The sequence below is a fragment of the Oncorhynchus kisutch genome, linkage group LG13 (genome assembly GCF_002021735.2).
Source record: "Oncorhynchus kisutch isolate 150728-3 linkage group LG13, Okis_V2, whole genome shotgun sequence".
Lineage (NCBI taxonomy): Eukaryota > Metazoa > Chordata > Actinopteri > Salmoniformes > Salmonidae > Oncorhynchus > Oncorhynchus kisutch.
Window position 1 is genome coordinate 71,019,946 of NC_034186.2, and position 19,330 is coordinate 71,039,275.

Below are 19,330 nucleotides of genomic sequence, written 5' to 3' on the forward strand. Positions count from 1 at the left end.
TTTGATTTGTATCAATACAGCAAGATACAACAAGGTACATTATTGATTACATTGATTAGTTTCTATAGTTGTGTATTGCTGCTCACAATAGCTGATGTACGGATGTTAAAAGTTTATGTAGCTGGCTAGATCAAATACCAATCTAAAACTGTTTTACTGACATGGCTGTACTCAGGGTCAGTCAAATGGAATGGCTAATTGAGTGACTGTCAGGGACAGTAGTAATAGTAATTTAGTAATAGTACATCAGTTTTAATTTGAGACCATGACTGAGTTACACCCCAAAAAATCAAAAATAAATAAAAATGTGTTTGTTTTTGTGGTCGGGGGACCCCTAGCTGTCGGGGGCTTTAAACGACCAAATCAAATCAAATGTATTTATATAGCCCTTCGTACATCAGCTGATATCTCAAAGTGCTGTACAGAAACTCAGCCTAAAACCCCAAACAGCAAGCAATGCAGGTGTAGAAGCACGGTGGCTAGGAAAAACTCCCTAGAAAGGGACCACTTACATTGCTTATGCCTAGAACCAGTCCTGAGTACAACTTCTAAATGCATCTGGAGCTCAGATTCCTGAAGTCAAATGACCAAAGCGCCCTCTAGTGGCCTTAATGTAACTGTAACACACTGCATATCACCAAAAGATAGGCCGAGATTGTTGACAAGCGAATTGCTCTGTTGATAATTTAGATTTTAAAGGCAATTTACTACTTTCCATAGCAATCATTAAGTTAAAGTTAATTTGCAACTTGTGTGAACTATTTCCTTTAACCTTTTAAACTCTTAGGAGGAATTTCACTTTAAACATTGTTCTATTGGAATCTTCATATTATGATCATTCCATAAATCAATAAAGTGCCGTGAAAACGTACTTGCCCCCCCCTTTGTAATTTTCTCTAATTTTGCATATTTTTGATAGTGAATATCACATCCTTAACCACAAACCTAATATTAGATAAAGGAAACCTGGGTGAACAAATCACACACCAATTACATACATATTTCATTAACAATGTTATGCAACACCCAGTCCCTGTGTGAAAAAGTAATTGCCCCCTTACACTCAATAACTGGTTGTGCCACTTTTAGCTGCAATGACTCCAACCAAACACTTCCTGTAGTTGTTGATCAGTCTCTCACATCGCTGTGGAGGAATTTTGGCCCACTCTTCCTTGCAGAACTGCTTTAACTCAGCGACAGGTCTGGACTTTGACAAGAAGATTCCAAAACTTCAAATCTGTTGATTTTCATGTAGACTTCATTGTGTGTTTCGGATCATTGTCATCCATCTCTCCTAGAACATTCTTCCAAGAGTCTTGATGATCATCCAGGTGCTATTTGGCAAAGTTTTGGGATGAGATGGGTCCCATTATGTCTGGCGAAAACCAAACACTACATTCCACAGTAAGAACGTCAGGCCACCCGTCTGAGAGCTGAAGCTGAAGCACAGCTGGGTTATGCAGCAAGACAATGATCCAAACACACAATCAAGTCTATATGAAAATGGTTCAAAAGCAACAAATATGAAGTTTTTCAAGGGCCTAGTCAAGGTCTATACCTAATTCTAATTGAGATGCTGTGGCAAGACTTGAAACAAGCAGTTCAAACCCACACAAGTCACTGAATGAAAGCAGTTCTGTATGCAAGAGTAAGGCAAAATTCCTCCACAGCGATGTTAGAGTCTGATCAACAACTACAGGAAGCATTTGGTTGCAGTCATTGCAGCTAAAGCACAACCAGTTATTGAGTGTAGGAGCAATTACTTTTTCACACAGGCAAATTGGGAGTTGAAAATTACAGGCCTCTCATCTTTTTAAGTGGGAGAACTTGCACAATTTGTGGCTGACTAAATACTTTTTTGCCCCACTGTGTATATGGTAATCGCCCTCTGGGCCACCGTAATCATAACTTTTTTTAACTGGTCATTTAGTACAGTACCATTTTTGTCATACCTAACACATGCCTGGGTTGAACATAAAGCTGGGGTTATGGTTAGTTTTAGTGTTAGTGTTGAGGCTACGGTTACGGTTGAGCCAAATTGAGTTATTATGAGTACGTTAAATGTTTATTATGAGTTGGATAAACTGATTGATTGGTTTAATTATTTTCAGTTGGGTAAACTTGTTATTTTGAGAGATGGATAAATGTATTATTCTTGTACTATTCTTACTTAATTGAGGTTGGTAAACGTATTGGGCTAGAGTTGAGCTGGGATGTTGACATGAAGTTAGGGTTGAGGGTTGAGGGTTTGGGTTGAGCAGGGATGTGGACATGAAGTTAGGGTTAGGGGGGTTAGGGTTGAAGGTTGAGGGTTTGGGTTGAGCAGGGATATGGACATGAAGTTAGGGTTAGTGTTGAAGGTTGAGGGTTTGGGTTGAGCCAGGATGTTGACATGAAGCTAGGGTTAGTTAGGGTTGAGGGTTAGGGTTTGGGTTGAGCCAGGATGTTGACATGAAGCTAGGGTTAGTTAGGGTTGAGGGTTGAGCAGTGACGTGGAAGAGAAGCTTGGGTTAGATTTAGGGTTGAGGTTAGGGTTTAGGGTTTGGGTTGAGCAGAGACTTGGACATGAAGCTAGGTTTAGAGTTGAATCTATGGTTATGGGTAAGATTAGAGTTGAGACAGGGTGAAGACTAATCTACTGTCAAGGTATATTCATAATTAATATAATAAGCTGCACTACCCAAGTGTTTGCTTATTTTGAGTGTTTAACTGTATATTAATTGCATACAGTATAACTTATGTAATGATTCAAAATCTATTTTTAAGACAGCCTTGCATGACATTCCAACAAAACCCCTTAAACCCAGATTACTTGTTTACAAAGCTAAATTTGGCCTTGTGAGCAGCAAAGTTGTGTTTGTCGACTTCTCCAAGAGAATACCACCGTGTGAACCACACAGCTGTGTTGCAGTTATGTTGAGGTCAAGATACAGTCTGAACTGCAGAGAATACTGGCCATCTCAAACTGGCAGTTGTAGTGCACTGTACATGTATCACTGTCTCCTGTAAGAATTTCAATCAAATCCAGATGGCAAGAACCTGCACTTAAAAGTACTGAGACTAATGAAAACATATATTTAGCTTTCTGCTGCCTTCAGGGTCAACTTCATACCACACCATGATGGAAAATGCTTTGTCATAATGCTGACCTTGGCAGTGCACCTTTTGCCTCTGATTGGATTTCTCTTGACCAATCAAACAGTTCCATTAAACGGGGAGGCACACCCAATTCTGCATATATACCAGGGGTGCAGATTAACCCCTTTCATCGACAGGATCATACAGCAACCATGATTTCTCTGGTCTTCGTTCTGCTCATTGGTACCGCTTGTGAGTATAATAATGATCATAGAAAACGAACAGGACTGTGTAATGACACTAACATCACAAATGTGTTTTTTTGACGTTATTAAGAAATATGTTGTTTTTGTTTTATCATAGTGCTATGCTTTTCCATCTCAAAAGCTGAGGTAATATCGTTAAGAATGTGCCTGCTCTCTGTTTACAGTCGCCACGGAGGACGACAAGATCGTTGGAGGGTATGAGTGCAAGGCCTACTCCCAGCCCCACCAGGTGTCTCTGAACTCTGGGTACCACTTCTGTGGTGGCTCCTTGGTCAATGAGAACTGGGTTGTGTCTGCTGCTCACTGCTACAAGTCGTAAGTACACTCCCAAGTGAACTACTAGCAACATATTGAGTCAATAACAACTAGCAACAATTTGATAAGCTTAACTTTTGCGAAACTAAAGGACACAAGTGAACTCCACATTCACATGAATTCTCTCTCTTTCAGCCGTGTGGAGGTGCGTCTGGGCGAGCACAACATCAAGGTGACTGAGGGTAGCGAGCAGTTCATCTCTTCATCCCGCGTGATCCGTCACCCCAACTACAGCGCCTACGACCTCGACAATGACATCATGCTGATCAAGCTGAGCAAGCCCGCCACCCTCAACACCTATGTGCAGCCTGTTGCTCTGCCCACCAGCTGTGCCCCCGCGGGCACCATGTGTACCGTCTCTGGATGGGGCAACACCATGAGCTCCAGTGAGTGCAGAACCTGGGTCAAAGGTTACATGTGCCAGTTGGTCATCTTCATGGTGACTGAGTGTGTTTACAGGCATAGCAAATGTAAACCTACTATTAAAAACACTGCCATTATGTCTAACTATAACTCTCCTCCTTCTACCTTCCTCCCTCCATCCTTCTCTCTCTCGCTCTCTCTCTATCCCCTGCTTACAGCCGCAGATGGCGACAAGCTGCAGTGCCTGAACATCCCCATCCTGTCCTACAGCGACTGTAACAACTCCTACCCTGGCATGATCACCAACGCCATGTTCTGCGCTGGATACCTGGAGGGAGGCAAGGACTCTTGCCAGGTACTTACCACACTGACCTCAATTCAGGGGTATCACAAGGATGACTTTAAAATGACATATTCAGTTGATTAGAAATATATTGAGAATGAAATAACCAATTAATATCACTATATCTCTCTCTCAGGGTGACTCTGGTGGCCCTGTGGTGTGCAATGGTGAGCTCCAGGGTGTTGTGTCCTGGGGTTATGGCTGTGCCGAGCCCGGTAACCCCGGTGTCTATGCCAAGGTAAGACGGAAAAATTGTTTTCCTGTTGTGTTTGAGGAAAACATCAACATTCATACATCACTGTGACATACTTTGGTTTCCTGAAGGAAAAAGACATTGAGTCTATAAAATATTGATTGATGGTTCTCATGTTGCCTCCCATTGAGCGTGTCCACTAATGTCTCCCTTCTTCTTCTCTTCCTTCAGGTGTGCATCTTCAATGACTGGCTGACCAGCACCATGGCCACCTACTAAATCTGATGCTAGCTTTGGTCGTCCAGTACGTTCGCACAACTCTACAACATCCCGTTCCAGATCAACATCCACCTTTTGTACGGGAGATTAGACATTATTTATGTTTATGACAAATAAAGCATTTAACACTAAATACTTTTTTTCCTGTTGTGTTTGTACTCTCACTGTCCTTAGAAATCTTTGTAAAGGTCTTTCTATCTTCTCATGTCAAGTAGTTTTACTAGTAAACACCAGAGAAACTAGTAACCACTAGCAAATTGTTAAAGTATGGATCAAGAATATACTGTTTTTCTTTCTAAAGGATACAGGGGGTAAATTCATTGTGTCATGGTAACCTACCTTAACCATTTGATTTGTATCAATACAGCAAGATACAACTTGGTACATTATTGATTACATTGATTACTTTCTATAGTTGTGTATTGATGCGTTGCTGCTCACAATAGCTGATGTACAGATGTTAAAAGTGTGGCATAATTGCTCCTTCTTACCCATTTAGAGTATAGTCTCTGAGAGCGGTGTTGCTACTGAAATACTGTGTGGTGCAACATGAATATGGTTGGATCTTACATAATGTTTGTATATTGGGTTGCATGATTTAGAGTCAATACCCCTTGAATGTGCATCAGTCAGACTGAGTCCAGATGCTAAATACTGTACTTCAATATTCACAGTGCGAGATTTCATAACCTCCATTATTGAGAGGGACAATTAGAGGCATCAGAGTTCCCAAACATTCAGGGCTTAGCCCTGGGCCATCACAGGACAATATCTGCATATTAATGAATAAGAAGTGCTTGGCGATAAATATCTATTATAAGGTTGTAATTCACTTCAGGAAATATGAAAGCCATACACTAGGGGAGAGTGGGGTAAGTTGAGCCTCCCTTGTTTCTAGGAAACCATACACAATGTTAATCATTTGACCAAATATTTAGAAAAAGGCCTTCATTTCATTGAGTCTGTGAAGTAAGAAAGCACATGGAAAAAGTGGTAAGCAAGTTAGGTCCAAAAAACTGATTTTCACCAAGTCAAATGTATATATTGTGTTAGAGGTTTCATGACGCTTTCAAGGCATTACAGCTGGGATATGAGGTATCAACAGGGCCTGGCCTATGCTCAAAGTATTTTTAAAGAACACAGTGTTTGCTAGGTGGTAAGCCTTTGTTGAAAGATGATTCAAATGATTAAAAGACAAAAAGTGATTGTGATGAATTGTGTTTTTAAAAACGGTACTAGTGAGGTTTCATTCAGTCCAGAAATGTGTAGCCAGATTGACTTACCCTGTCCTGCAGCTCAATTTACCCCATATCTGGGGTAAGTTGTGCCAAGAAACCACTTTTCTAAAATAATTATAACATCCGGAAATATATGCAGATATACTATATTTCCCTTGATGGAGTGATGCGGAATTTAAAAAATGACTAAAATGACCCGACTCTCCTCTACTGAGAAACTGCTGATTTTGGTTATGCATCTGGGACCATTCGGAGTACAATAAAAAAAATATATATACAGTACCAGTCAAAAGTTTAGACACACCTACTCATTCCAGAGATTCTTTATTTTTACTATTTTCTACTTTGTAGAATAATAGTGACAACATCAAAACTATGAAATAACACATATGGAATCATGTAGTAAACACAAAAAAAGTGTTAAACAAATTTAAAATATTTTATATTTGAGATTCTGTGGGCGGAAGGTAGCCTAGTGGTTAGAGCGTTGGGCCAGTAACCGAAAGGTTGCTATATCGAATCCCCGAGCTAACAAGATAAAAATCTGTCATTCTGCCCCTGAACAAGTCAGTTAACCCACTCTTCCTAGGCTGTCATTGTAAATAAGAATTTGTTCTTTAACTGACTTGCCTAGTTAAATAAATAAAAATATTCAAAGTAGCCACCCTTTGCCTTGATGACAGCTTTGCATGCTCTTAGCATTATCTCAACCAGCTTCATGAGGTAGTCACCATGAATGCATTTCAATTAACATGTGTGCCATGTTAATTTGTGGAATTTCTTTCCTTCTTAATGCGTTTCAGTCAAACAGTTGTGTTGTGACCAGGTAGGGGTGGTATACATAAGATAGCCCTATTTGGTAAAAGACCAAGTCCATATTGTGGCAAATGCAGCTCAAAAAGCAAAAAGAAACAAAAGTCCATCATTACTTTAAGACATGAAGGTCGGTCAATACGGAATATTTCAAGAACTTTGAACGTTTCTTCAAGTGCAGTCGCAAAAAACATCAAGCGCTATGACAAACTGGAGGATCGCCACAGGAAAGGAAGACCCAGAGTTATCTCTGCTGCACAGGATAAGTTCATTAGAGTTACCAGCCTCAGAAATTGCAGCCCAAATAAATGCTTCACAGAGTTCAAGTAACAGACACATCTCAACATCAACTGTTCAGAGGAGACTGTGTGAATCAGGCCTTCATGGTCGAATTGTGGAAAAGAAACCGTAATTCGACCATGAAGGCCTGATTCACAGTCACAGTCTCCTCTGAACAGTTGATGTTGAGATGTGTCTGTTACTAAAGGACAACAATAATAAGAAGAGACTTGGTTGGGACAAGAAACACGAGCAATGAACATTAGATCAGTGGAAATCTGTATTTTGCTCTGAGGAGTCAAAATGTGAGATTTTTGGTTCCAACCGCATGTCTTTGTGAGACGCAGAGTAGGTGAACGGATAATCTCCACATTTACGGTTCCCACTGTGAAGCATGGAGGAGGAGGTGTGATGATGTGGGGGTGCTTTGCTGGTGACATTGTGATTTATTTATAATACAAGACACACTTAACCAGCATGGCTACTACAGCATTCTGCAGCGATACGCCATCCCATCTAGTTTGCCCTTAGTGGGACTATCATTTGTTTTTCAACAGGACAATGACCCAAAACACACTTCCAGGCTGTGTAAGGACTATTTGACAAAGAAGGAGAGTGATGGAGTGCTGCATCAGATGACCTGGCCTCCACAATCACCCAACCTAAACCCAATTGAGATGGTTTGGGATGTGTTGGAAAGCAGAGTGAAAGAAAAGCAGCCAAAAAGTGCTCAGCATGTGGGAACTCCTTCAAGATTTTTGGAAAAGCATTCCACGTGAAGCTGGTTGAGAGAATTCCAAGAGTGTGCAAAGCTGCCATCAAGGCAAAGGTTGGCTACTTTGAAGAATCTAAAATCTATCTTCATTTGTTTAACACTTTTTAGTTTTTTCATAGTTGATGTCTTCACTATTAATCTACAATGTAGAAAATAGTAAATAAAATGAGTAGGTGTTCAACATTTTGACTAGTACTGTATATCTTTGCTATTTGTCATCATATTTCCGATTACATTTCCTAATCAGAAATTAACATTTTTTTTACATTTTGAAATATCTCTACGCAACATAGAAAGACCTGATATCTAATAACAAAACAACAATGAATGAATTAATGACAAATATAATACATTTGAGGCGGAACGATTTAATCCTAAAGTGGAACTGTTTTTCACCCACACAGACTGAGATAACTGATGCACCGGCAATGTCAAAGTTGTCACGTTATTAAGCGACCTCGGGGATGTATTAATGATCACATAAACCTAATTTAAACGAGAATAACGGAAGATAACCTTCGTTAGAAACATCGGTTTACATTTTTGAAGGCCGGCTTGATTCCTTTTTTCTTTCTAGCCTCTTGTAGGCGTCGGAACTCGACAAGATGCGCGTCAACATTCAGATGTTGATATCCCATGGCCGGGTGGCCCGTAAAATGGGTCTCGGTCCAGAGTCGCGAATAAACATGCTTCGGAACATTCTTACCGGCCTCGTTCGACACGAGAGGATAGAGACCACCCGAGGCAGAGCAGACGAAGTTCAATTCTATGCTGAAAAGGTGAGGACATGTTACATGGTAACGTTGCCTTTTTACGCAGCTCAACAAAGTTGCTTCTTCAGTAATTCAAAGGCTGGCTGATGGCGATATTGAGTCGTTTCATCTTACCGTCCAAAAGGAATTTATGCAGTCGGCTATACACGTGTATACCCCTTCAGCCAATCAGACCAGGGGTGAAAAAAATAGACTGCTTCAACCTGATTGGCAACACGCGGAACATGGCGAAAATTGTGTTTCATAAAGAAAGTATTGTTACGACCCTGGGTTTATAAGCGCGGAAATCGATCCTGCCGCACGAGCATGTTTTTGCGGCACAGTCGATAGCGCACCGGACCTCGGGCTAGAAGGTCGAGGGTTCGAGACCTGCTCCCTGTCTGTTTCATTACATTGGTGTCAGAAGTGATCAGACCTTGCATCCACGGCAGTGCGTGTGCTTGACCTGTGAGCGCGTTCCTGTAAGACGTAGAGTCGCAAGCTAGCGCGAGGACGCTCTCTTTGAAAAGGAGGGAGTAGTGTAACGACCCTGGGTTTATAAGCGAGGAAATCGACCCTGCCGCACGAGCATGCTTTTGCGGCACAGTCGATAGCGCGCCGAGCCCGAGGGTTCGAGACCTGCTCCCAGCTGTTTCATTACAGTATGTTTTTTCCACCTTCTCGCCATTAAATCGAGTTAAGGAGGTAATCGACTCCTTTGCAACTTGAATGGAGAATATGTTATGTACAACCCGGTCCATAAGGGATATGAGTGTATAGCTGGCTACATAGATTCCCTTTGGACAGTAAGATGAAGCGACTCTATTGTCATCTGCCAGCCTTTGGGCTACTCCACTAGTTGACTAAACTCAACTCCCATTGTGAAGGAAGTTTCTGATGAACTATGGAGTTGAGCAGTGTCCTGGCTATGTGAAATTCAGCTCTGACTACATTGATTTGCCCAAGATCAATAGTAAATTATGAAACGCTTACCGTGTACCTATGGTTGTCCTATGTAGATGTGTGCCTTTTTAATTTACCTCCATGGTTGTATTTGTTTGATTTAGTCAGCTACTTCTTCAACCATCCCTGTTTAGTAGGCTACTGTGTAGTTTTGACAGCTTGTGACGTTGTTGACCAATGTGTGATGTTGTTTTGCAGTTGATTGACTATGCCAAGAAGGGAGACACTGACGAGAAAGCGATGAAAATGGCAAATTTCTGGCTCACAGTAAATGTTCTTTATGATCTTTGTTAGTATTTTAATGTACTCAGACCAAGTCAGACCGTCCCAATGTCCCCAGCATTGTTGTACTATTATCTACCAGATTAGTATGAGTGTGTTCCTAGTTCTTTCAGTCAGTCATCATCCCATCTCTCTCTCCTGTGGTTTAAGGAAAAGGATCTGATCCCAAAGCTCTTCAAGGTCCTGGCTCCCAGGTTTGAGACCCAGCCCAAAGCCTACACCCGCATGGCCCGCATTCCCAACAGGGAGAACCTGGACAGGGCTGCTATGGCCGTGCTGGAGTATAAAGGCAACCCGTTCCCACCTCTCCAGACCGCCAAACGAGACAATGAACTCACGCTACTCAACCAGCTCCTCAAAGGCTACAGAGAACAGCGGGCACAGCAGGCAGCAGCCAAGGTTGAGGCATCATGCAACCAGCCACACTGACATTACATGTATTACAGTTTTTAGATGTCTGGCTACAGTATTTGACTTTCTATGGACTCCACAAAATAAATGTGATTGTTTGACAATGTTACGAGTTCTGTTTATGGCACTACTGTGAATTTAAGATGTGCTTAAATCAAACAGGTTTGATATGCTGTTATTATTCCCTCTACCGGTTCAGAAACATGTCCCCCAAACTTTTCATTATCATCATGGTTGATGTCCTGTTTTTAATCTCTCTACTGATTCAGAATAAACATCAGACAGTGGCAAATAGAGGCAGGATGTTTTATGAAAGCAACCACCTTCAGCCAGACATAATCACACACTCATCATGAGCTTCCCCATTCATTCTATTTGTTTAGATTCAAACCGTCTTTTATTAAGAGCTGCTGTAGAGGTTGGTTTTTAAATACTGGTAACTACTTGCCAAAATTACCCCAAACCTATTGCAATTACATTCAATTGTACCGGCTCTCCGTTCTCCTTTGCCACTTGCCCGTAAGCGTCCCAATTGTGAGGTTCCAGAAAAGTAATTGTACTGTACCAAGATGGAGTAGATGTTTTGCACGAATGCCCTTGCCCTTCTACATCACATTACACATTCACACTGGCCAAGGTATGAAAGAAACAGACCAGGCCTCTAGTAAAACCAACCATTTTAATTTGGCAAAAAGTGTATGTACAGCGTATTCAGAATATCCTAATTTGACACCATTAAAATGCACTCATTTCGAACAGTGCTTCAGTAATGTGCTCTTAACCAGACCCTTCTAAATAACCAGGAAGCTGTGCTGTTGTCTGTCATGCATATAAAACCCTCACTCATTTCCCGTTGCTCTTCTACTTGTGTCTGTGTATAATAGACAAATACCATAGATAAGTTGATCATGCAGCTTGTTGTACAGGATGACTGGAACCTGTCTGTCAAAATCTATTCAGTCAAGTAATGGCATCTGTAACCATGGACAACAGTGGACTGTAATGGCAATAGAGACAAATATATATATACGCCTACAGAGACAACCTTTAGAACACCAGAACGATCTAATTAAAGTGTCATTCTTTTTTAGACTACATTATACCTTTGACTGTATGTTCTCATGTACATAACATGTGCTGTACCAGTCTGACCAAACCAAGCCTACTCCAGACATTGTCTTTCTGTAGTAAAGGGCTATTAATTAAACCATTAGAAACAGTCAATTAACCACCATTCTTTCTCCCACACCATTTTTTTTTACAGATTGGATTAAAAATGATTAAAGAGACCTGCATGTTTCATACTCAGATATTAACAAGTTGTAAAAAAAAAAAAAAATGTAATTGATTACTTCCATTTCTTAGAACAGGTGGTAAATTGGCCTTGACACAGTCTTATGAATTACACCCTCCCCCCTTACATTGATATCATTAGGCTATTTCATTAATCAACTTAATATTATTCAGATCATGTACATTTTTTATGTCTGATAATGACACTTGATGACATTGATTAATATGAACATATCTACAGGTAACATTTGTATATTTGATACCGGAATATCATTGGATGTAGTGTGTGGATACGTATGATCCAGATTAAAGCGCTACTCAAAGTCACTTTGAAATAAATGGCGGAACAGAAAACTAAGAGAAGGGGAACATTAAAGTGCTTCATGCAGGACAAACAGGACGTTGGTGCTACTACTTTCACAGTTACTCGAAAAGGTTTGCTTTAGTTGTTTATGGGCCCAGGACATTTCATGGTCAGGAAGAACTACTGTTCCTACTTATGGATAAACAACAATGAGCCCCTCACACAGTATCAGATCAGATGTACAACTTCACTGAGGGAAACGGCCAGACAGACATGACATCATTACATACTAGTCGGGGGGGGGGGGGTGATTGTGAAGTTAGTTCACATCCTCGCTGGACAACTTTCCCTCCTTAAATCATGTGTCAAGGACGGAGGCTGAAATTGAAAGTAAAACAAGCTATAAGTATGATTTCTATGTAAAAAATAATAATTTAACTTTAAAACCACCCCTTTCCCTGTGCTCTATTGCATTAATACATTCACCAAGGTCTACATACATCAAGGAATTACAATCAGAGCAAGCTAATATCTTGCACTCCAGTGAAAACTGAACAGTAGTATTCTGAGTTAAAACAGTTGTCTGTGGACAGTATGACATAAGGTTCCAGAAGGTTCCAATAGAGATCCAGAAGAAGTGACATTAACACCTCGGTAGCCTATATGGTATGAAATATACACAGCTATTGTATAGTAGTTTGGTACAACAGGCACACGCACTGTATGAACACATGGAGTATAATCAGTTTAGAGACAAGGGAGTACATGCTTGTTTTAGCAGTACCTCAGTGGTTCACAGTAAACTGAACATTGTACACTTAAACATCAGTATATCAATCCTATAGCCTGGAGCAATCAGCATATATAAGAATATAAATCATCCCAACATATTCTATATGGAGAAATTCTATATTTTGTGTTAACATCTGTCAAACATGAAGAAAAAAAATGTATGTTTCAGGATGTGAGTGAATATTTTACTCTTGTACAATGTAATGGCATGAGAACTGCAATGGTCACAGCATCACTTGGAATTCGACAATGTGGAAAAAAACATCCCTTTTGTAATATAAACTCTGCAACTATTTTAGAGTAATGGTAACTCATTCTCATCAGCTATTTACATGTTTCCCTCAGCTTCTCCATTGATGCCTTATAAATTCTTGAATAAAAGTGTTCATAGGAGTTTTGTTCAGTCTCCACTGTGCGCTCCTATCATTCTATTGGTCAGGCTACATCCACTCTGTCATCTCTCCCTCCCGGTGCCTCTCTCCCTGCTCATGTTCAAATATTTATTGCTTCTTTTTTCTTTTACAAGCTCAGCACTTTAACTCACAGCCATATCCTCTTCTTTATTCAGCTTTTTTCCCATTCAGAGGTGAAAATGGGACATTTAGGATTTCCATTCCACATGTCTGCTTATAATGACTTCCCCTTCTCTTCCTCCTCATATCCCTCCCTCCTTCCCTCGTGGCTATACAGAGCTTGACCTGTTTTCTATGCTACCTGATCTTCACCTCCCTCTCGATCTTTCTCTCTGTGTCCCTCTTTCTTTCTCTCTGTCTGTCTCATGCCTTGGTGCCCATGCCCCCTCCCCCCTGCATGCTGAAGTACTCGGTGAAGTGGGAGGGGAGTTGTGGAGGGGGAGGGGGGGAGAGGCGGGTGGGCATGGGGGGAGGGAGTGGGGGGAAGGTGGGTAACGACAGGTCGGCCGTGGTGGTGATGATCTTATGCTCACTGTTCCTCTGCACTTCCTGTCCCTTCCGGGCCACCGTCTCCTCCACCGTCTTCACTGGGCCCTAAGAGAGAGGGAGGTAAAGGTTGAAATGTTAAAGGTCAAGCTGGGTTGTATTTGTCACAATGTCAGTTACCACATCCTTTTCTGACAACTTCCTCTGTGCTCTAACACCTCTGGAGTGTTACAGGGACTATATCGGACCTTAGTATCTATCAGTTACTAGATCCTCCTCAGACCATACATCCACTCACCGACTGGATGGAGAAGAGTTCTGTGAAGTTGGGCTGGGAGTCGCCCAGGAAGGAGCTGTTCCCATAGGCATGGTGGGGGAAACTCTCACACGCCACACCCGCCTTCGGACTAGACAGTAGGATCCCGATCTGAGAGGTCCGCACGTGGTACGGGAAGTTCTTATTGGCCGCAGAGGGCCGCGTGATAGCCTGTTGCGAGGCAAAGAGGGGGGAGAGGGGATGGATGGGAGGAATGTATCATATTCAGAATATTGCCTGTTACCCTGTATTCTCCATACACTGATACACATTTCTTCACATATATGAACAGAACAGTATGTGTGTGAATGTGTCACTGACAAAGGACAGAGAGGCTCAGTCTGGTATAGAAGTCTGGGACAGAGAGGCTCAGTCTGGTATAGAAGTCTGGGACCAAGAGGCTCAGTCTGGTACAGAAGTCTGGGACCGAGAGGCTCAGTCTGGTACAGAAGTCTGGGACCGAGAGGCTCAGTCTGGTACAGAAGTCTGGGACTGAGAGGCTCAGTCTGGTATAGAAGTCTGGGACAGAGAGGCTCAGTCTGGTACAGACGTCTGGGACAGAGAGGCTCAGTCTGGTACAGAAGTCTGGGACAGAGAGGCTCAGTCTGGTACAGAAGTCTGGGACAGAGAGGCTCAGTCTGGTATAGAAGTCTGGGACAGAGAGGCTCAGTCTGGTATAGAAGTCTGGGACAGAGAGGCTCAGTCGAGTACAGAAGTCTGGGACCGAGAGGCTCAGTCTGGTACAGACGTCTGGGACAGAGAGGCTCAGTCTGGTACAGAAGTCTGGGACAGAGAGGCTCAGGCTGGTACAGAAGTCTGGGACAGAGAGGCTCAGTCTGGTACAGAAGTCTGGGACCGAGAGGCTCAGTCTGGTATAGAAGTCTGGGACCGAGAGGGTCAGTCTGGTACAGAAGTCTGGGACAGAGAGGCTCAGTCTGGTACAGAAGTCTGGGACAGAGAGGCTCTGTCTGGAACAGAAGTCTGGGACCGAGAGGCTCAGTCTGGTACAGAAGTCTGGGACCGAGACTCTCAGTCTGGTATAGAAGTCTGGGTTTGGGAGGATACTAACGCAGAGGCCGATGAGGACAGAGAGATATGACTCACAGATATTAAAAGAGAGGTGAGTGTGTGCGTGCCTGCATGTAGAGGGCAGGGGGTTACTAATGAGGCGGGCGATGAGGTCTTCGAGATAATTAACGTCAACAGTGAGGCAGTGTGTGTATGTGGGCGCACATGCATGCCTGTGTGTGAGTGTGTAGAGAGATGAAGGGTACTAACGAGGAATACGATGTGAGCATAGAGGTGGATTCCCAGTTGGATGCCGTTGACGATCTTCTCCCGTGCCCAGCGAGGGATGCCAAAGTTAGCTATCAGAGCCATGACGGGCACCGCGAAAAACCTGCCCGAGGGAGAGAGAGGAGAGAGAGATAATGAGGGAGAGAGATTGAGAAAGAGGAGAGAGAGTTAATGAGGGAGAGAGAGGAGAGAGAGATAATGAGGGAGAGAGAGGAGAGAGAGATAATGAGGGAGAGAGAGGAGAGAGAGATAATGAGGGAGAGAGAGAAGAGAGAGATAATGAGGAAGAGAGAGGAGAGAGAGATAATGAGGAAGAGAGAGGAGAGAGAGATAATGAGGAGAGAGGAGAGAGATAATGAGGGAGAGAGATAATGAGGGAGAGAGGAGAGAGAGATAATGAGGGAGAGAGAGGAGAGAGAGATAATGAGGGAGAGAGATTAAGAGAGAAAGAGGAGAGATAGTTAATGAGGGAGCGAGAGGAGAGAGAGATAATGAGGGAGAGAGAGGAGAGAGAGATAGTTAATGAGGGAGCGAGAGGAAAGAGAGAGATAATGAGGGAGAGAGAGGAGAGAGAGATAATGAGGGAGAGAGGAGAGAGAGATAATGAGGGAGAGAGAGGAGAGAGAGATAATGAGGGAGAGAGAGGAGAGAGATAATGAGAGAGATAGGAGAGAGAGATAATGAGGGAGAGAGAGGAGAGAGATAATGGGGGAGAGAGAGGAGAGAGATAATGAGGAGGAGAGAGGAGAGAGAGATAATGAGGGAGAGAGAGGAGAGAGAGATAATGAGGGAGAGAGAGGAGAGAGAGATAATGAGGAGGAGAGAGGAGAGAGATAATGAGGGAGAGAGATAATGAGGGGGAGAGGAGAGAGAGATAATGAAGGAGAGAGAGGAGAGAGAGATAATGAGGGAGAGAGATTAAGAGAGAAAGAGGAGAGATAGTTAATGAGGGAGCGAGAGGAGAGAGAGATAATGAGGGAGAGAGAGGAGGGAGAGATAATGAGGGAGAGAGAGGAGAGAGAGATAATGAGGGAGAGAGAGGAGAGAGAGATAATGAGGGAGACATAGGAGAGAGATAATGAGGGAGAGAGATAATGAGGGAGAGGGGAGAGAGAGATAATGAGGGAGAGAGATAATGAGGGAGAGAGGAGAGAGAGATAATGAGGGAGAGAGAGGATAGAGAGATAATGAGGGAGGGAGATTAAGAGAGAAAGAGGAGAGATCGTTAATGAGGGAGCGAGAGGAGAGAGAGATAATGAGGGAGAGAGATTAAGAGAGAAAGAGGAGAGATAGTTAATGAGGGAGCGAGAGGAGAGAGAGATAATGAGGGAGAGAGAGAAGAGAGAGATAATGAGGAGGAGAGAGGAGAGAGAGATCATGAGGAGGAGAGAGGAGAGAGAGATCATGAGGAGAGAGGAGAGAGATAATGAGGGAGAGAGATAATGAGGGAGAGAGAGGAGAGAGAGATAATGAGGGAGATAGATTAAGAGAGAAAGAGGAGAGGTAGTTAATGAGGGAGCGAGAGGAGAGAGAGATAATGAGGGAGAGAGGAGAGAGAGATAATGAGGGGGAGAGAGAGATAATGAGGGAGAGAGAGGAGAGAGAGATAATGAGGGAGAGAGAGGAGAGAGATAATGAGGGAGAGAGAGGAGAGAGATAATGAGGAGGAGAGAGGAGAGAGAGTTAATGAGGGAGAGAGAGGAGAGAGAGTTAATGAGGGAGAGAGAGGAGAGAGAGATAATGAGGGAGAGAGATTAAGAGAGAAAGAAGAGAGAGAGATAGGGAAGGGAGAGAGAGGAGAGAGAGATAATGAGGGAGAGTGATTAAGAGAGAAAGAGGATAGAGAGATAGGGAAGGGAGAGATTGAGATATGTAAACGAAGGAAGGAGAAAAAAGGAATATGGTGGAGTAGTGACAAAAGGAAACGAGAGGGAGAGGCGGAGGAGGACGGATTTAAGACAAGCAAGCGAGAAGTGGAAAGATAAGGGAGACGGGGAGTTTATTGGGTGCAATGCTTTTTAGGGAATGAAGTTGATGAACCTGACAGAGCTATGTCCTCTCACCAGAGTGTGTATGCCGTGAAGAAGGGGATGTAGAAGGGTTGTTTCTCAGGGTAGTGTTTGAGGGAGATCAGGACGGCGTAGCAGAACCACACGTAGGCCAGCAGCTGGAGACCCATCAGACCGTAGCCCGCCGGGCTGTCATATGCATACAGCACCTCACCTGGGTCAAAGAACTGAGACACACACACACTTACAACGTCATACAACCACTCTAATGGACCGCACCCTACTAATCAACCTACTAACTTTACCCTCAAATAGCAGAGAGGTGTATTACAATACGTTCCCCGGCATGTGTTGTAACAGCCTGTGGATTGCTGACATGTTGGGATGTGAAATCTACTCGTTTTTGTTGGTGAGTGTGTCTACAAATGTGTGTGTATGTTTGTTTGTGTGTGTGTGTCCGCGTCATTGACACTTCTCTACAACTGGGTCATTGACAGTGCCTCTGCAGGCTATGTATTCAGTTTCACAGGCCAGAGACTGGATATCATTGGTCAAACAGGGTAACCGTGCCCGAGACCTGAAGACTAGCTCCTAGAGCAATTACCTAGACTTCAACTCAGTAGGCTAACATAGTGTTGAGGGACACAGGAATCCCCGGTTGAAACTTAGACCGTCATACACTGGCCCTTCACGTATAGCACGGACAGTAGGAGTGTAGCAGCAGCAGTTCTGTAGTGTAGGCTGCAGTACCTCTGCCTCGTATATGAAAAGGATGATATAGGTGACGGTGTAGACTGTCATGTAGATGGACAGCTTTACAGATCCACTGTGGCTGATCCTCGCCCTGACAGAGACGGATACACACAGGGGGGTTAGCTTTCACACAGACAGATGAATACACACACACACTCTCCTCCTGCAAACAGAGATGGATTTCCTCACCCACGTATGCGCACACACACACACACGCACTCAGACACACAGTTGGCCACATATTCCCTCTTTATGGTGCAGTGTAGTCAGGCAGCTTATCTAAATGGCTATTCATCACCACATTTAAGAGATGTAGCAATAATGACAAAGTCTGCTCTAATAAAGTCACAGCTACTATACTGTATGAGATAGTGAGAGAGAAAGGGAGAAAGACAGAGAGCAATGAGAGAGGAGCAGAGCGGGAAGAGAAAGAAACAGGGAAAGTAGAGTGAGAGCAAGTGAGAAAGACAGAGAGAGACTGGGCTACTGGTTACGAGTTAGAAGGAGTAAGACAGAGAGAGACTGGGCTACTGGTACGAGTTAGAAGGAGTAAGACAGAGAGAGACTGGGCTACTGGTACGAGTTAGAAGGAGTAAGACAGAGAGAGACTGGGCTACTGGTACGAGTTAGAAGGAGTAAGACAGAGAGAGACTGGGCTACTGGTACGAGTTAGAAGGAGTAAGACAGAGAGAGACTGGGCTACTGGTACGAGTTAGAAGGAGTAAGACAGAGAGAGACTGGGCTACTGGTACGAGTTAGAAGGAGTAAGACAGAGAGAGACTGGGCTACTGGTACGAGTTAGAAGGAGTAAGACAGAGAGAGACTGGGCTACTGGTACGAGTTAGAAGGAGTAAGACAGAGAGAGACTGGGCTACTGGTTACGAGTTAGAAGGAGTAAGACAGAGAGAGACTGGGCTACTGGTTACGAGTTAGAAGGAGTAAGACAGAGAGAGTGGCTGGAGGATTTAATCCTGAGACACACTGTAATGAAGCACTGAACCTGTAATCCAGACAAGCAGTTAGACTGACATGTCCCCTAGGGTAGAGGGTGTTATTAAGGCTGGGACAGCTACTGTAGCTCTGACCCTGAGAGCATAGGTGAGACGGCCTGAGACCAGACACAGTGTGAGAGACATACACAAAAACACACACACTCCCTACCTGGTGACAGTGAAGCCTTTTCCCAGCAGGATCAGCATCAGCAGGAACACCAGGAAACTGACAGAGAACAGTAATTTCCCTGGAGAGAGAGAGAGATGGCGAGAAGGAGGGAAGAAAATGAGAACCCCACAGAGAGAAAGAAAGGTTACTGTAAGTA

The 19,330-nt window shown here is 43.3% G+C and overlaps 3 protein-coding genes across 5 annotated transcripts in view; 2 read left to right on the plus strand and 1 right to left on the minus strand.

Annotated features, from left to right (window-relative positions):
• The first annotated feature begins 3,204 nt into the window (after positions 1 to 3,204).
• Positions 3,205 to 4,970, plus strand: LOC116353126 (trypsin-1). Its single transcript, XM_031787104.1, has 6 exons — positions 3,205 to 3,330; positions 3,509 to 3,659; positions 3,795 to 4,045; positions 4,241 to 4,377; positions 4,502 to 4,603; positions 4,790 to 4,970. The coding sequence occupies exons 1-6, from the start codon at positions 3,291 to 3,293 to the stop codon at positions 4,835 to 4,837; spliced, it is 729 nt and encodes a 242-aa protein (XP_031642964.1). The 5' UTR covers positions 3,205 to 3,290; the 3' UTR covers positions 4,838 to 4,970.
• Positions 4,971 to 8,332: 3,362 nt separating this feature from the next.
• LOC109881775 (39S ribosomal protein L17, mitochondrial) lies at positions 8,333 to 11,574 on the plus strand. 2 transcript variants are annotated; one of them, XM_020473888.2, is made up of 3 exons: positions 8,335 to 8,721; positions 9,856 to 9,924; positions 10,090 to 11,574. In XM_020473888.2, the coding sequence occupies exons 1-3, from the start codon at positions 8,548 to 8,550 to the stop codon at positions 10,366 to 10,368; spliced, it is 522 nt and encodes a 173-aa protein (XP_020329477.1). In that variant the 5' UTR covers positions 8,335 to 8,547; the 3' UTR covers positions 10,369 to 11,574. The 2 variants fall into 2 exon arrangements, with proteins under 2 accessions (XP_020329478.1, XP_020329477.1); XM_020473889.2 differs by lacking the exon at positions 9,856 to 9,924 and having other exon boundaries at positions 8,333 to 8,721.
• LOC109881773 (transmembrane protein 145-like) overlaps positions 11,016 to 19,330 on the minus strand; it is a 28,895-nt gene continuing 20,580 nt past the window's right edge. Inside the window, exons 10-16 of one of the 2 annotated variants that reach the window (XM_031787109.1) lie at positions 19,174 to 19,252; positions 18,010 to 18,103; positions 17,314 to 17,486; positions 15,233 to 15,353; positions 13,937 to 14,125; positions 13,686 to 13,746; positions 11,016 to 12,325 (exon numbers count right to left, since the gene is read on the minus strand). In XM_031787109.1, the coding sequence (XP_031642969.1) occupies positions 12,306 to 12,325; positions 13,686 to 13,746; positions 13,937 to 14,125; positions 15,233 to 15,353; positions 17,314 to 17,486; positions 18,010 to 18,103; positions 19,174 to 19,252 (737 nt within the window). In that variant the 3' untranslated portion in view covers positions 11,016 to 12,305. Of the gene's footprint in view, positions 13,747 to 13,936; positions 14,126 to 15,232; positions 15,354 to 17,313; positions 17,487 to 18,009; positions 18,104 to 19,173; positions 19,253 to 19,330 lie in introns of both variants that reach the window. The other variant, XM_031787108.1, reaches the window with a different exon arrangement.

Coding starts and splice junctions, on each gene's coding strand:
- LOC116353126 (XM_031787104.1), top strand. CDS start 3,291: ATGATTTCTCTGGTCTTCGTTCTGCTCATTGGTACCGCTT. Junction 3,331..3,508: donor TCTGCTCATTGGTACCGCTT/GTGAGTATAATA, acceptor CTCTGTTTACAG/TCGCCACGGAGGACGACAAG. Junction 4,378..4,501: donor GAGGCAAGGACTCTTGCCAG/GTACTTACCACA, acceptor TCTCTCTCTCAG/GGTGACTCTGGTGGCCCTGT.
- LOC109881775 (XM_020473888.2), top strand. CDS start 8,548: ATGCGCGTCAACATTCAGATGTTGATATCCCATGGCCGGGTGGCCCGT. Junction 8,722..9,855: donor TTCAATTCTATGCTGAAAAG/GTGAGGACATGT, acceptor GTTGTTTTGCAG/TTGATTGACTATGCCAAGAA. Junction 9,925..10,089: donor TGGCAAATTTCTGGCTCACA/GTAAATGTTCTT, acceptor CTGTGGTTTAAG/GAAAAGGATCTGATCCCAAA.